The 15,229-nt window shown below is 45.3% G+C and overlaps 1 protein-coding gene across 1 annotated transcript in view; it reads left to right on the top strand.

The window, feature by feature from the left end:
* Positions 1 to 2,897: 2,897 nt before the first annotated feature.
* Positions 2,898 to 15,229, top strand: part of CLIC6 (chloride intracellular channel 6) — a 51,879-nt gene continuing 39,547 nt past the window's right edge. Inside the window, exon 1 of the mRNA XM_037831943.1 lies at positions 2,898 to 4,437. Within this exon, the coding sequence (XP_037687871.1) occupies positions 3,328 to 4,437 (1,110 nt within the window). The 5' untranslated portion in view covers positions 2,898 to 3,327. The remainder of the gene's footprint in view (positions 4,438 to 15,229) is intronic.

Raw genomic sequence — 15,229 nt, 5'->3', positions numbered from 1 at the left:
GGTTTAAGGTAGGAAGCCTTGGAAGGTTTTGAGCTTAAAAGTAGCATGATCAGACTTGCAATGTCCATGGAGGAACATCTGGCTGTAGGGTCGAGGACATATACAGAAGGGCAAGGGCAGAAGCCGGGAGACCAGCCTGGAGGTGACTGCAACAATCCAAAGGACGGGAGATGACGGTGGCTGGGACTAGTGTGTTAGCAAAGGGGGTGGTGAGGTGAGACTGGATTCTGGGTATTTTTTTTTTTTTAAAGTAGAACCAACGGGATTTCTGATAGGTGGGAGTGGGGTGTGAGAGCAAGAGAGAAAGAAGAGTTAAGGTTTTCAGTGTGTGTACATGTGTGCATGCACACACGGGTATGTGTATATAATGCTTAACATTAGCCACAGTTATTATAAGGGTTTGTTTATTTTTTCCCCACCACCAGGGGAGGGATCTTCTCAAGCTTGTCTGTTGCTGTATATCCAACATCTAGAACAGACCCCTTGCCCCCTGTTTCTTTCTCAAAATGGAGAAAGTGTTTATTTTGCATATGGGCTTAGAGCAAAATTGTTAAGAGCTCCATTATTTTCTGCCTCCCATAATTTTGGCATTAAGCCTGTATTAATTTTTTTAAGCAAACTTAATTTAATTTCAGAAAATCAAAGAATTTTGCAAAATTATATGACATAAAAATTAAAAATTCTTTTTAAAAAGACTATCATTAAAATGCAGAGGAGTCTTTTCAGAGACAGGTAATGTTGCTATTTTGAGTGCCACAAGCAATGAGAGTCCATGAATCCAAACCCAATAAAATGAAAGAGGATTGTTTGATAGGATCAGTTGCCAGGACAGAGGAGATTTTATTAATATTGCTGTCCTGCAAGGATATCACCCAGGGATACTTCTCAACCAGCCGTCCACAGCCTTGTCTGTGACTGTGCTGAGTCAGCATAAATTAGTTGTTCTCTGGGCCCAATTCAAAAGGTTTTTCTAGAGATGATGGCCCTCCTGTAGCCAGGACTTACCCATCAAATTTACCTGAATTTATGGAATATTATTGCATAAGTACGTGCCTTGAATTTGATTCTTTGTGCAAACAGTGCATTGGAAGCAGTTGGTTTGTAATTAAGAATAAATGTAGAGATGTAGCTAATCTTGGATTTATTTGAGCTGTGCAAATAAACATAGAGCCCTCTAAAGGTTCATGGGTCCACAATCCCATGAAATATTCTGAAATCCCCAAAGCTGTGAAAAATGCAGGCTTTTTTTTTTTTGGCAACTCATCTGGAAGTGAAACGAGACTGAGGAGAACTAATCTGGTGGTAAAAGTTGAAATGGGCTGTTGTGAAGCTATGTATGGTTTTGATATATTCTCCCAAGGTGAATATTCATCTGTGTCCCACTGCAGAAATATTGATGTGTTTGACCAGAGAGTGGTATGTGGTGTTATGTAATATATGGTATAAGCACTTGATCATCTAAGAATTCTGTATTCTGAAACACATCTGGCCCCAAGGAGATTGTGAAAGGGACTGTACCCCTGTGCTGTGTGAGCCTGTTTAGTGCTGAGTGTGCTGGCTTCATCCTTGCCTTAAGAAACAAGGGCGGTGGGTGCTTTCTCGCCTTGGTGAATGCAGCAGGATCCCTTTCTGGGTGCCTGGAGCTCCAGCAGATCAGGGTCTATATCTAATGCATCTGTCCAGCTCCAGGTGGGGGTGCCCTATGTTGAGTAGATGCTGCTTTGTGTCAACAAAGCTTCCGTGTCATTCCTCCCGTGACAGACACGGCACAACCTGGTGGAAAGGTGGCAGGCAGCTGGGTGTAACTGGGCTCCCTTCCGGCATCTATTGGTGAGAGGCAATGGGAATTAGAAGAACACATCCTGGTGAATGGCCAGATTCCAAGTCATGTCAAAACCAGCCCCAATCCTTCTGAGGAAAGTCAAACCCTTTGTGGACGTGATGGGTTAATATGAGTCAGGGCAGAATCAAAGCGCTTAAAAGCCTGCCAACCCAAGTCGGTCTTGAGTTGGGGTCCCTGCTCCACCACATTTGGACTGGGCCATCTTGGGCAACTCAGTCCCCCAGATAATCCCTATAATCCAGTTTGGCTCATTGTAAGTTTACTACATAATTTTCATCCTAATATTCATTCTTTCATGCATTCATTCATTTATAAGGGAAAGTATCTAGTCTGTGATCCTGGGAGATTCCCAAACCCTCCTTCACGTCTATCTGCTGTTCTCATCTCCCCACGTCAGCTCCCCAAGTCCTTAACACACAATTTAGGGGTCGAAACGCTGGTTATGGGCTTTAATAACTAGGAGAATCTGGAACATATACAGACCCTTAGAGTCTTCAGGGAGGGATGGGACCTTCCACCTCCCCTGCCAGGCTCCCCCATGTAGAGTACTTGTCATGCCCAGGGAGAGGCCCCCATGCCCGGCAGAGCCCACTTCTGGTCAAAGCAGCTCCATCTTTCCGCAGGGCCCCTGGAACCTCGCAGGAGGGCCCTGCAGAAACTGGCAGGCAACGGCATGGTCTCCCTGCTCCTTTCCTCCACGTTTTGTCACTCTCACCTTGAACACAGAGGTGCAGTGTGGGCATCTTTTGAGAACCGGTGGAGGAGTCGTCTGGGATTAAGCATTTGGGTGTCAGGTGTATGTGTGCGGAGGTGATTTAAATGGCCTAGGAACTTGAAGCTGTTCCAGAAAACACCCAAGAGGCCAACAGCCTTCTTTAGGAGGATTTTTTCTCTAAAACCCACAAGTGCTGCAACAAAGGCGGTCATTGGCCAGGCTCCCAGGCCACCCAAAGGTTGGGGTGGGAGGTGGGGGGAGGAAGGACAAGCCCCGCCCCGGCCCCAGGGGGACGGAGTTGGCACCAAGGACTTCTGGTCATCTCCAGGGACAGTGGGCCAGGCACTTCCAAGGGTGCAGGAGCCAGGCGGCCCTCTCCAGCCGCGATCTGGCGGTTTAGCTGGGCGCGCGGCCGCGGGGCCAGAGAATCCCAGGTCGGAATTGGTGTCCGGGTGGGCAACAGACGCGGAATCGGGGAGAAGCACGAGCGGAGGAGGAAGAGTCCAGTGAGCTCGAGCCTGAGAGAAGTAGTGCAGAGCCTTGGGGCCGAGCGGATTTCGCTCCACGCGTCCCGCACACGGCCTGCGCGCCCAGCTAAACCGCCGACCCGGGATCCCGGAGCGCCGCGGCCGGAGCGAGCCGAGTCGGGGCGTCCTCACGGCGGGGGCGCAGCGGCCCCCAGCACCGCGCCTCTAGCCCAGCGCCACCAGCCCCCTGGGCAGAGGCAGAAAAGGGTCTCCTTTCCAGCCGAGCATAGGGATCTGCGGCCATGGCTGAGGCCGCCGAGCCAGAGGGGAGGGCCCCGACGCCCCCGGAGACGCGCGAGGGTCGGGCGCTTCTGGAGGAGAAACCCGAGGAGACCCCAGCCGCAGGCCCGAAGGCGGAGGGGGAGGAGGCGGGCGAGGGCGAGCGCGAGGGGGAGGGCGCAGCCGCGACGGCCGCGGATCTGATGCAGGAAGGAGACGCGGGGCAGGACGCAGAGCGCGCGGAGGAGCCGACCGAGGGCGCGGGCAGGGGTTCGGGGATCCAGACCCCAGGAGAGAGGGGCGCGGAAGGCGAGGCCCAGGCCGAGGAGGGCGCCCTGGGCGGTACGCCGGAGGGCACCGAGGGCCCCCAGGGAGGGGAGGGCGAGGCCCAGGAGGAGGTGCAGGAGGAGGCCCGGGAGCCCTGGGCCTCCGAGGCGGAGCAAAAGGCGGAGGGCGAGCCCCAGGCGTGGAGAGGCAGCGCTCCTGGGGAGCCGGAGGCCGGCATGGACGCCGAGGGGCTAGCGAGGGACCACGTAGACGCTGAGGGCCCGGCGGGGGACGGCGAGGTCGTCGAGGGCCTGGTGGGAGAGGCACACGGGGCCGCGGGCGAGCCCCCGAATGAAATGGACCTCAGTCCCCAGCCCCAGGCAGAGGCGATTGAGGCCGCGGCAGCGGAGAGTGGAGAGCACAGCCCCGGGGAGCGCGCGGGGGAGACTCAGGGCGCGGTAGTGGGCGCCGTGGAGGAGACGGGGGTCCCGGGGGGCGAAGGAGAAGAGTCCGGGGAAGCGACCCCCGGGGGTGCGAGGACAGATGCTGGCGAACACGGGGACCGGATTGGGCCCGTGGAGGAGCTGCGGGAGGAGGAGGAGGAGGAAGAGGAGGATAGGCGAGAAAGGGGTCCGGCGGGGCCGAGCGAGGAAGGGGCAGCCGGGGTCGAGAAGGAGCCCCCCGACAGCAGCCCCGACCGGGAGGCGGCCGCGGAGCCAGAGGCCGAACTCAGCAACCACCTGGCGCAGGAGGGCAGCGCCGAGGGCGGAGACGAGGCGGCGCGAGTGAACGGCGGCGGGGAGGACGGCGAGGCGTCCGAGGAGGGGGCTCCCGGGCAGGAGCACGACATCACCCTCTTCGTCAAGGTAAAGCCCGCTCCCCCGGCTCTTAGGACAACCCCTCCCACCCTTGGTCTTGGTCTTCTCGGATCCGACAGGGACGCGCAGGGAGGGCCCCGGGTGCCCAGGGTTCCCTGAGTGTCACCGCGCGCTTCCACCCGCGGGAGGGAGGCGGAGCGGCTGGCGTTTCACGGAGAGGGACGCGAGCGTTTTGGGGAGGACTTCACGGCTTGGAAGGCAAGGAGCTGTGGGATGGGAAGTGATGGAAAGTCCAGCATCCCCCTGTCCTTTGTCCTGAAAATCCTAACGAGTCTTTCTAGTCGGGGAGTTATTACACAATTAAGGGGGGAAAAATTAATCCGGTAAGTCACTCCTATGCCTGCAAAAGCGACAGCCTCCATCACTGTTTAAAGGAATTTCGGCCAAAGGAAGCTCTAATACTTGAAGTGAAGAAATGCAAACAGTTAGGTTGTAACGTGAGAAGTGCTCAGGGACTCTAAGTTCGGAGGCCAATGTTTTCAGCTCCAAAATGCTAAGAAGCATCCAGCTTTGTGGATTCCAAAAGGGACCTTTGGGAGGAAAATGGAACCTTATTTAATTAGTGTAACATTTACTGAACATTTAAACATTTATTTTGAAAGAACAGAAGATGCTGGTGACTTGAACATCATCTGTTTTTGTGTCATATTTTTAACCTTATTTCAAACGGGAAGTGAGCTTTGATTTTGTTAAAGAATCAGTAGAAGATTCAACTGAGGAAGTTTTGAGCTAAAATAGGCATTTTTAGAAGGCCTCATAAATAAGGGACAAAGTCTAGCAGCAGCTCACACGAGGATCTTTGTTTAAAAAAAAAAAAGCCATTCTCGAAGACTTTCGGCCAACACCAGGAAAACTGCAGATAATAAGGTCAAGAATGCGTACTGCATGTTTTATCATAATCCTTCTGAAGTACTTTCAGGCTTTTAGAAGCCAGTTGCGGTCTAAACCCTCTTGGCTAAAATGTAAGCTAATTCTAATAAGTGAAGAAGAAATATTTCAAAAGTGATTAGCATCGGTATTTTAAGAAGTGTTTGGGTGGCAAGGGGGTAAGGGACTGGGGAACAAGGGGGGTGCATTTCTTCAATAGTGAGAGGGCACTGTTGCTAGCACTTGCTTTTGCAGTGACATTTTTGAATACCCTGTAACATCTTTAAATTATGTATTGGGACACCACCTAAGGCCTGTCCGCTAGGGAGGTCACTAGGTGCCAGAGGAGGGATGGGGGGATGGAAGTTGCAGCACAATGCTGCTGTGCACCCCGAATCTTCTCCTCTACCCCACCTTGGTTTCTTGTGCCCTGGTCACATGGCTACATGATTCCAGCAAAATTGCTGTTACTACGATTTTGAAATATTGTAGTAAATTCGTAACTCATCTTGCTGTTTCCATTCTTGGCCCTCTCCAATCGAGCCCCATTGCCTTAGCTAGAAAAAAGGAAATCTGGTCACATTCCGTTTCTTCAGGCAAATCCACACTCGGTTGCCAGGCCCCACGGCTCTTATGAGGTTACCCCTGCCCACCGTCCTCTCCGGCCTTCCTTTGGCCTTACCTGAGTGCCCCCTACCCTCTACCACCCATGGTACTGCTTTGCCAGATGTATAGAACCACTAGCTCTTCCTCGGGAGAGCCACCTTCTTTCTTGCCTTGAGTTTTGCACATGCTCAGTCCTTGGCCTGAATCACGTTTCTTCCCTCTCGCCCCTCTCCCTGCCCCATGCCTGGTTACCTGCCACGTGTCCTTCAAGAGTCGGCTTGCACATCACCTCCCTGGGGAGCCTTTTCCACCCCCAGTCTGGGTTGGGTGTGCCTCTGCTGAAGCTCCACTCACACATGTGCTGCTCTCTGTGGACTTTCTCCTTTCCGGTCCACTGTGTGAAGTTCACCACTTTACCTCCGTGTGGAGCACAGATGAATGTTTGAATTGTTGGCTGACTCCAGGAGATGGTAGAGTGTCACCAAGAACCCATAGCTTAGGGCTGGAGGGTCTGGGATTGAATCTTGGCCCTGCTACTTTGTTGCTGTGTGACCTTGGGCAAGTTACTAAACCTTTCCGTGCCTTTGTTTTCTCATCGGCTAGTGATAGTAGTTGCCCCTAAAGGTTGTTGTGGGGAATTCAAGAATTAAATTCTTTAAAGCACTGAGAACAGTGCCTGGCTTGAAATAAGAGGATGTAAGCGTGAGCTCAAATCAAACTTAATTGATTTTGTGATTTTGCACAGGAATAGTCCCCACCCCATCCCAAACCTGCTGTTTTTTTTTTTTTTTTTTTTTTTTTTTTTTGAAGTGCAAATCCCTCAAGTTTCCTAATTACCTCCATTCTCTGGGGATAAGAATGTTATGACAAGTAAAAGCAAGAAGTTGTGTTCTCAGCTGGTGTTCAGGTGTATCTTGGGTAGATATGGGCAAGGGACATATCATGGGAAGCTTTTCCAGGATATTTTACTCCAATGCTTGGGTATTCAGCTGTTGTATTCTTTTGTTGTTTATTTATTTGTTTGCTTTCCATTAAGGAAACAAACAGAGCTCCTGACAGCTTACAAGGATGGCTTGATACAACTTCTGAGGGTCACTTAACACACATCTCATAGAACTGTGAAGGGATCTCAGTTTCTTCTCCCACCAGCCATTCTCCTTAAAAACAAAATCCAAAAATCCAAAGCAAAAAACAGGCAAAAACTATTTAGACTGTTAAAACTTTGTGTTTGTAATACTTAATTTAAAATCCTTAAATTAGTTCAGAATAGAATTTCTTTGCCTGGTTTAGCCTTTTCTAGGTTTCTTCTTTATGCTCCATTTTATTTGGAATTTGTATTCCGTAGTGGACATCTGACCCCCTGGGTTTTGTAAACATGTTGAGGCACGTAAGTAGCGGTGGGTTTTCTTTGCCATAACTAGGGCATAGAATCCACAGAGCTGTTTTTGAAGGAAAGTACTGCAATGTTCTCCTGAGCCTTCATACGAGATCCTGTGAAAAATATTTTAAAATGAATTAGCCTGCATTCTACTTGTGAAATTTTATCTTTAATTTATACCTATTTTTAAAAATAAATATGTTAGTTACAAATGCACCAGAAAGTAATTACTTACTACTTAGCAACATGTAATAATAATTGCCTCAAATCTGTATCTAATTTTAGCTATCTGGTGGTTCATATTCCCCATCTTTGTCGTATTAATTTTTCATTTTTTAAAAATTTTAGAAGAATGTGAGAATGTATTCTTAGAAAAGAGTCAGGAACATATAGAACAGACCAAGGAAGGCCTCCTTGAATTGTTTGGCAAATTAATTGCCGATCATGCTAAATTTCGGTTTTGTTTACCTCAAAGAAGTGTTAATTATTTGTCATCAAATTACAGAGTTACCCTGTAATATATTTAATTACTTCTTCGCTCATAACTAACAAAGGGTAGCAACAAAATAATGTAATAACAACAGGCAACAGACAAAATAATAACACCAAAGAGTAAAGGAAGGGCTTCATTAGCTGTCAGGACTTTGCCCCCAAGGGAGTCTCACACACTTGGTTCTTTGAATCTAGCACCTGTGCTTTGAGGTAGGGTCTGGGGGTGGGTCAGTTTGAGATGCAGATTTCCTGGAAAATTTTACCTGACTTAAAAAAACCTCAGTGTGACCAATAAGTAATTCTTGACTGGGTCTAAGAATTTCTTGAGTTGTGTTTTAGAAACCACATACTTAAGTATTAGCACACAGCTCAAAGCCTTGCATTAGCAATCACATTTGGCTTCTCCAAGAGAGATGAAACTGAGATATGATAGAATAAAGTGAAACTCAAGAAGGACAAGAGCTTTGGATAAGTACTGCCACCCAGAAATGCAAATTAAAAAAAAATGGACCTGTCCACACATTGCCAAACCATATAGCGAGACAGGACCATGGCCCTGGTAGACCAGCAGGCCCCAGGCTTCTGTGCATATTTTGCTGGGCTTGGTCTCTGCATTCTGGAAAAGGAGATGATATTTTCATAACTTTGTGTGGACTATATGCTCTGAAGGGAAATGAACAATGATATACTTTTGCAACTTTAATTCTCCCTTAAAAATATGTATATTTATCCCTTAAGAATATATGCTTTCTGATTGTCTCATAAAACCTGCTTACAAATTACATACATGAAGTCACTACAGGGTTATTTGGGGTAGAAAATGAGGTCAAACCTCATGTTTTGCTGACCTCTACACATGCACTGGGATAGCAATCCCCCTCGCTGCACTGAGAGAGAGTCACGTCATAATCGGCTCTGTGTCCCCACTGCCTGGCATAGCTATGGGCTCACTCAGTATGTACTTTTTGGTGACTGGATGGGTAGGTGGCTGGGGGGGTGGGATGACTGGTTCAAGGTGACTCTTTCTGAGAAGCAGAACCAAGCCACCTGTTTTTGTATCACCTTCAGGCTAAGAATATATTTTTTTAACATTTTTAGATGGTTGAGAAAAAATCCAAAGAAGACTTTTTCATGACACATGAAAAATATATGAAATATAAATTTCGGTGTCCATATGTGAAATTTTATTAGAACACAGACATGCTAATTCCTTTACATTTTTTTTATGGCTGCCTTCATTCTACAAGGGCAGAGTTGAATAGTTGTGACAAAGATCACAAAACATAAAAATGTTTACTCTCTGGCCTTTAAGCAAACAGTTTCCTGACCCCTGGCTTAGACCAATTTTGATTCATCATTGGGGCTAGACATGTTGCCACCTGCACGAAAATTTGGGGTTTTATTTAGCAAGGAAGAAGGGGAATGGTTGTTCAGTAAAGAAGAACAGCGTCTATTATGATGAGTAAAAAATATTTAATATGCTAGACACCTTATATAAATTGTTAAAAATATTTTTTTTAACCTAGGAAGCCCATAATCTTCATTTAAGTGAGTTTGAAACAACATGGGGATTAAAAAAAAAAATAATACACACACACACACACACACACACACACACACACACACACACACACACATATACACACAGTTTGGTAAAATACCTTCATGTAGTCCCTAAAATTCTTCTGTAAAATTATAAAATTATATTTATCAATATTTTTTAAAAATTTACAATTATAAAAAAATTAGCATTATAAAAAATTAATACATATAAAAACATATAATATAATGAAAAGTGGCTTCTTCCCCACTTGAGGCCCAGCTTCCCAGTTTTTCTCCATAGAGACAGCCACTGAATATCTTTCCAGAGGTATTCTGTGCATATTCAAGTATATATGTAAATATCTTCATTGTATTAATTATCTATTTATGTATGACAAATTACCCCAAAACTTAGCACCTTAAAATGATAAAAATATTATTATTCATAGTTTCCATGTGTTGGGAATTCAGAGGCAACTTAAGTGGGTGGCCCTGGCTCATGAGGAGGCCGAGGCTGTGGTCTCATCAGAAGGTTTGACTGTAACCGAAGGATCCACTTCCAAAATTGCTCAGTCACCTGTCTGTTGGCAGGAGCCTTCAGATCTTACTGGGTTTGACTGTTTGCATTGGTGTAACATCCTCTTTGTCTTAGTAAGGTCTTGTGATTCAAACATGGCAAAACAGAGTGTCGTATGGAATAGCCCACTCAAAATCTTCAATTTCATTTGCTGGAATCTTTAAATGCTCCATTTTACTGTATATTTTACATCTTAAGTCCTGAGGGGTTTAGGTATTTCAAGTCTTCCTTTTCTCCTTTTCTTTTTAATTAGCAGGCTACATTTTATCAAGCATGTGCTCTTTCAGAATTAGTCTTTCTTAGATTTTAAGATTTCTTGTTCAAAACAAAAGTTAAAATGTATAGATAACAGAATCATTTCACACCTACACTATGCAATCTAAAAATGTAAGATATATCACCTTGACCTTGATATGTTATTTACTGAAATGAATTTGATTTCCACATAAAAACCATTGTGAAAATTTCACTGGTGATACAGTGATATCAAAATATCATCTCCAAGGTCAACCATGAAACATTATGCCAAGTGAAATAAGCCAGACACAAAAGGAATAATATTGTATGTCTGCACTTAAACAAAATATCTAGAATGGGCAAATTCATCAAGACAGAAAGTAGATTAGAGGTTACCAGGAGTGGGAAGAATGGGGAGTTATTGCTTAATGGGTGTAGAACTTCTCCATGGGGCTGATGAAAAATTTTGGAAATAGATAGTGGTGATGGTTGTGCAACATTGTGAATATAATTAATGCCACTGAATTGTACACCTAAAAATGGTTAAAATGGCAAATTTTATGTTATGCATCCTTTAGCACAATTAAAAATGTATATTGTCTCAAGGCTGTGTCTCTAAGCCAGATGTTCTATCAGTGCTCCCATCTGTTGAAAGAATTGATCAGACTTTATAGAGAAGGATGACAAACCCTCTTTGTGGGACCCCAGTGAATGGGGAAGATTATGAGGCCTACACATTTCATGTGTTTAATGGGTATTGAGGGCGAGAGGGAAACTTATACTTGAGTATGAAAGATCAATTGGAAACACAATCGAGAAGCTTCCAAGGGGGAAGCTCTATTGAGAAACACAGACCATCTTGATCCATACTTATTCAGTCTGCAAGGGTTAAGTCTAATCTTAGACTTGCATGTAAAAAAACCTCGGATTCAGGAGAACTCCCCAGTTACACATTTTTACTAGATCCATGGACTCTGTCCCCCAACTCACCACTTCTCTTCCTTTCTGTTCTTGGCCGCCTGCATGGAAGTTGAGCTTTTTGATGTGGGGAGAAGAAATAGCTGCTTCTCAGTTTTTCAAATCACCAATAGTGCTTTGGGCACAAGTGGCTTTTTTTTTTCTTTTGAAATTTCTTGATTACAAAAGTGCAATTTCAATTTATAATGTAGATGAATGCAATCTGTTTTTACTGTTAGTATATACAACAACAATATGGCTCTCTTAGATTCAGAGATTCTGAAAAACAAGCTGTATATAATCTGTCTTATCTTTTTTGAATTGGAGATGCTGCACGGTTACTGAAAAGTCATGCAGGAAGTACCCCCTCACACACACACACACACAGACACACACATACACACAGTTTTCCCTATTGTTGACACTTTGTGTTAGTGTGGTAGTTTGGGTACATTTGATGAAACAATGTTATTATAATTCTACTATTAACCACAGTCCATAGTTTACATTGGGGTTCATTGTGACAAGTGGATTTTTAGAGCAAATGTTTATGATGTTATTATAATTCTACTATTAACCACAGTCCATAGTTTACATTGTGGTTCACTGTTTGTGACAAGTGGATTTCTAAAGCAAATGTTTATGAGCCATTGTGCTTGGGGCTAGGGGTACCACTGGAATGAAGACACTCAATCCTGGAGACTTCAGCCTGTAGAGTGATCCAGAAGGAAACAATTATAATATGGCACGGGCAGGGGGTGGGGGGTGGGGGATTGGGGCAGAGGAGAGGAGGGACCTGGCACATTGGACAGCAACAGCTATAAAGAGGTTTTGACTCTAAACCTTTGACAGTGAAGATTTCAACGTGTCCAAGGATGGATAAATGTATGACAGCAGTGTAGAAGTATGGCTACTGCAGTAGGTGGAAAGAATTCAGTGGCCAGTTCCTACTTCCATATTTAAAAGAACTTGAATTTTCTGTCCCATGAATTCTTTTCACCTCAAACAGCAATGCCTCATGGATTAGGAACTGCATTTATGGATACTGGCTTTTGTCTGTTCACAGTAATTTAACAACTGTGGGATGCTAAAAAAAAAAAAAAAAAAAAAATTTCCCCTTCCCTTTCTTTGGCAGAAGACTAGAGTGAGGAATACTGCATAAAGACTGAAATGGGAGAGAGGAAGACAAAATACCACAATTTAAGTACACAACCAAAGAGGAGCTGGATCTGCGACCTTGGCCACTCCATACACCCCTTGTACAGCCATTTCTCAGCCATCTCGAAGCAGCAATGTGTGTTCCTTGTGCAGGGAGAGCAATAAGCTGCTGCCTAAGGTGACGCAAGTCCCAGGGCCTCCTTTTGGTTGCAGAGTGTGCAAGTTCAGAGCTGTCCTGGAGAAGAAAGAGTCGAGTCTCCTTTCCTAAACTTGGTGGATTCTGCCTCCCAGGCAGTGGGACTGATAACTGGAGTGGGTGGACAGCTGTTAGGAGAGGAGAAAAGCTGAACCAACTCTGCCTGAGGCGTTATTGTTGTATTTTTTAAAATTCTTGGAGACCTAGGATGCCCCAATCAGGAGGAAGAACCTCAGTCCCTGCCCTTGGAAACCTTCCCAGCAGTGCCTGTCCCCGCTGTGGCCACACTGGGTTGGGGGGAAGGAAGCAGAGGAGGGGGGTCGTTGTTCTCCTCTGTGGATGAGGCACGCAAGGGCTTCTGATGAGATCCTTGGGACAAAAGACACACTGTGCACCCCAGACCCTTGGCATGTCACAGTTGTCCCGTGCTTTGAAGGCTGCACAGAAGGAAGGTGCTGTTTTCCTGATGATTCGTGCACACCAGGCTTTCCCCCTAAATGAGACACATGGGTGCTTTCTTGGTGCTTTTGGTCTCAGGGACCTGGTGGAAGCGAGCTCCAAGAACCTTGGAAAGACTTCATCTCTCTCTCTCAAAGCGTTTCATCTCCAGTGTCAGTGCCTTTGACCTGCTCCCAGGCATGGTTAGACTGGATCAGGTTTGGTTTGCACTCAGTGCTTTCTTTGTGCCATTTCACTCTCCCAGCAGAGAATGCAACACTTAAAAAAACCTCAGAGGGATTAACAAATCAGATATGGAGGGGGCATTTTTTTAACTGCCTTCTAACTAATAAATCATGATGCATCAAATCAAAAACAGCAGCAATAAAGCCAGATTGCCTGCCACTATTCCAGATATTGAGATTTGTTAGAGTAAGCACTGTACTGAATATACAAAGAATAACTCCATTGCTTTTAGACACTGCCACAGTTTTCTTAAACCAGTTCAAGATAATAAAGCACTAATCTACAAACAAATGGTTTGAGCATTTCGGCACCCCCTGGAGCCATAGGGTGGCCGATTAAAGTTGGTCACAAATTCTTTGGCACTCATCCCCTTGAGAAGTGGAGTCTGATTCTCCCGTCTCTAAATCTAGACCGGTCTTTGTGACTCGCTGGTAACCAGGAGAATTTGGTAGCAGTGACTTTGTGTGGTTTTCATCATAAAAAAGATGTGGAGCTTCTGCCATGTTTGCTGACTACCCTGAGGCCTCCGTGCTGGAGGAGCTCCTTTTTGGGGTTTCATATGACAATCCTGGCTGAGCCCAATCTTCCAGCCTTTGCTGCTAAAGACACCAGACGTGTGTGTGAAACTGTCTCGGACCCCCCAAAACAACCCATGCACTGGCTGAATGCCACCCATTGACCTTCCCAATGCCACGGCAAACAGAAGAGTCACCCAGTCGAGCCCTGCCCAAATGCCTGGCTCCCAAGATCATGAGCTAGAATAAAACACATGCTTCAGGCTGCTAAATTTGGGGTAACCTGTCACATGCTGCAGATAACTGGGACACGTGGCCTCTGTCTCTTCTAAGCTGGTGAAAAGACCTGGCCAAAAGAGGTATGGAATTCATTTAAAGTGGCGTAAATGAAAGGAGGGCCCTGTGGAGCCAGTTTTTCAGTTTAGTGCCTGCATTTTTTTCTCTTTCCTGTCCTAAGGGGATTAGAATACTCTCAAGTCATTCAAGAACAGAAACCACCAGGGTATATACACACACTGCATTATTAAGCAGGCTTTCCAGAACAAGATGTTCCTTTGTTGTAATAATTCCTTGTGAGAATTTTACAAGGAAATAGGCTTTTCTTCTCCATGTAAAAGCTTCAGTTGGTATTGGGCCATATTATTAAATAAGGATTAAAAATAGCCGTGGAGTTTTTTCAGCATAATTCATATATTAGGATAAATAGCAAGTGCCATATTGTTTGTTCATGTCCTTCTTTTGACTTGACCTCGTCACCTCGTCAGCGAACACTAACTTAACTAAGCCTTTTGCCAGAACTTAAAGCGAAGAGAAATTTTGTTCGGTGATTAAGCTGTGTAGGTCAAAGGTAGTCAAATGGTTAATCCGTCTAATAATACATTAATTATTACACCCGTTGAAAAAATACTCTACATGCCTGGGTTTACGTTTAGGTTGAATAGGCTTTTTGAAAAATTCAGACCTATGTTTGAAAGTTTTAAGATGTAAAATGTATTTTTTTTAGGATGCACGTGTAATGAGGAATGAAATAATTTCCAAGTTCTAAGGGTATAAAAGACTGAGAAGCATGTTTCAAGGTAGAGCATAATCCCCTTTGTGACCTGGGATGGGGAACTTGATAAACACTTAGTATACTGGGAAGGTAATGAGCACAGCTTTCCAGCCTGCTGTGCAGAAACAGCCTACATCACTGGGTTTGCAAACAAGGCCAATCAAGAACTCTGCAGACTTATTTATATTAAAAAAAAAAATACATTTTCTTTTGTAAAGTAGAATTTGCACTTAGGATACATTCTTGTAAGCCTGTAAAGCTTATGAGGAGTGTGATGCATAATGGTTGTGCCATTGGGTAAGTTAGTATAATGACTGTTAGTTTCCCAGGATTGCAGTAAAAAATGATCACAAAGAGGGTGACTTAAAACCACAGAAATTTATCCTCTTACAGTTCTGGAACCTAGAAGTCCGAGATCTGGGTGTCGGCAGTGTTGGATCCTTCTGGAGGCTCTGAGGGAGCATCGGTTCCAGGCTTCTCTCCAAGCTTCTATGCACTGCCGGCCACCCTTGGTGTTCCT

Source organism: Choloepus didactylus, chromosome 1, assembly GCF_015220235.1.
Source record: "Choloepus didactylus isolate mChoDid1 chromosome 1, mChoDid1.pri, whole genome shotgun sequence".
NCBI classification, from domain to species: domain Eukaryota; kingdom Metazoa; phylum Chordata; class Mammalia; order Pilosa; family Megalonychidae; genus Choloepus; species Choloepus didactylus.
The sequence above is the reverse complement of the archived record's forward strand: the minus strand, read 5'-3'. Positions and strand labels throughout refer to the sequence as shown.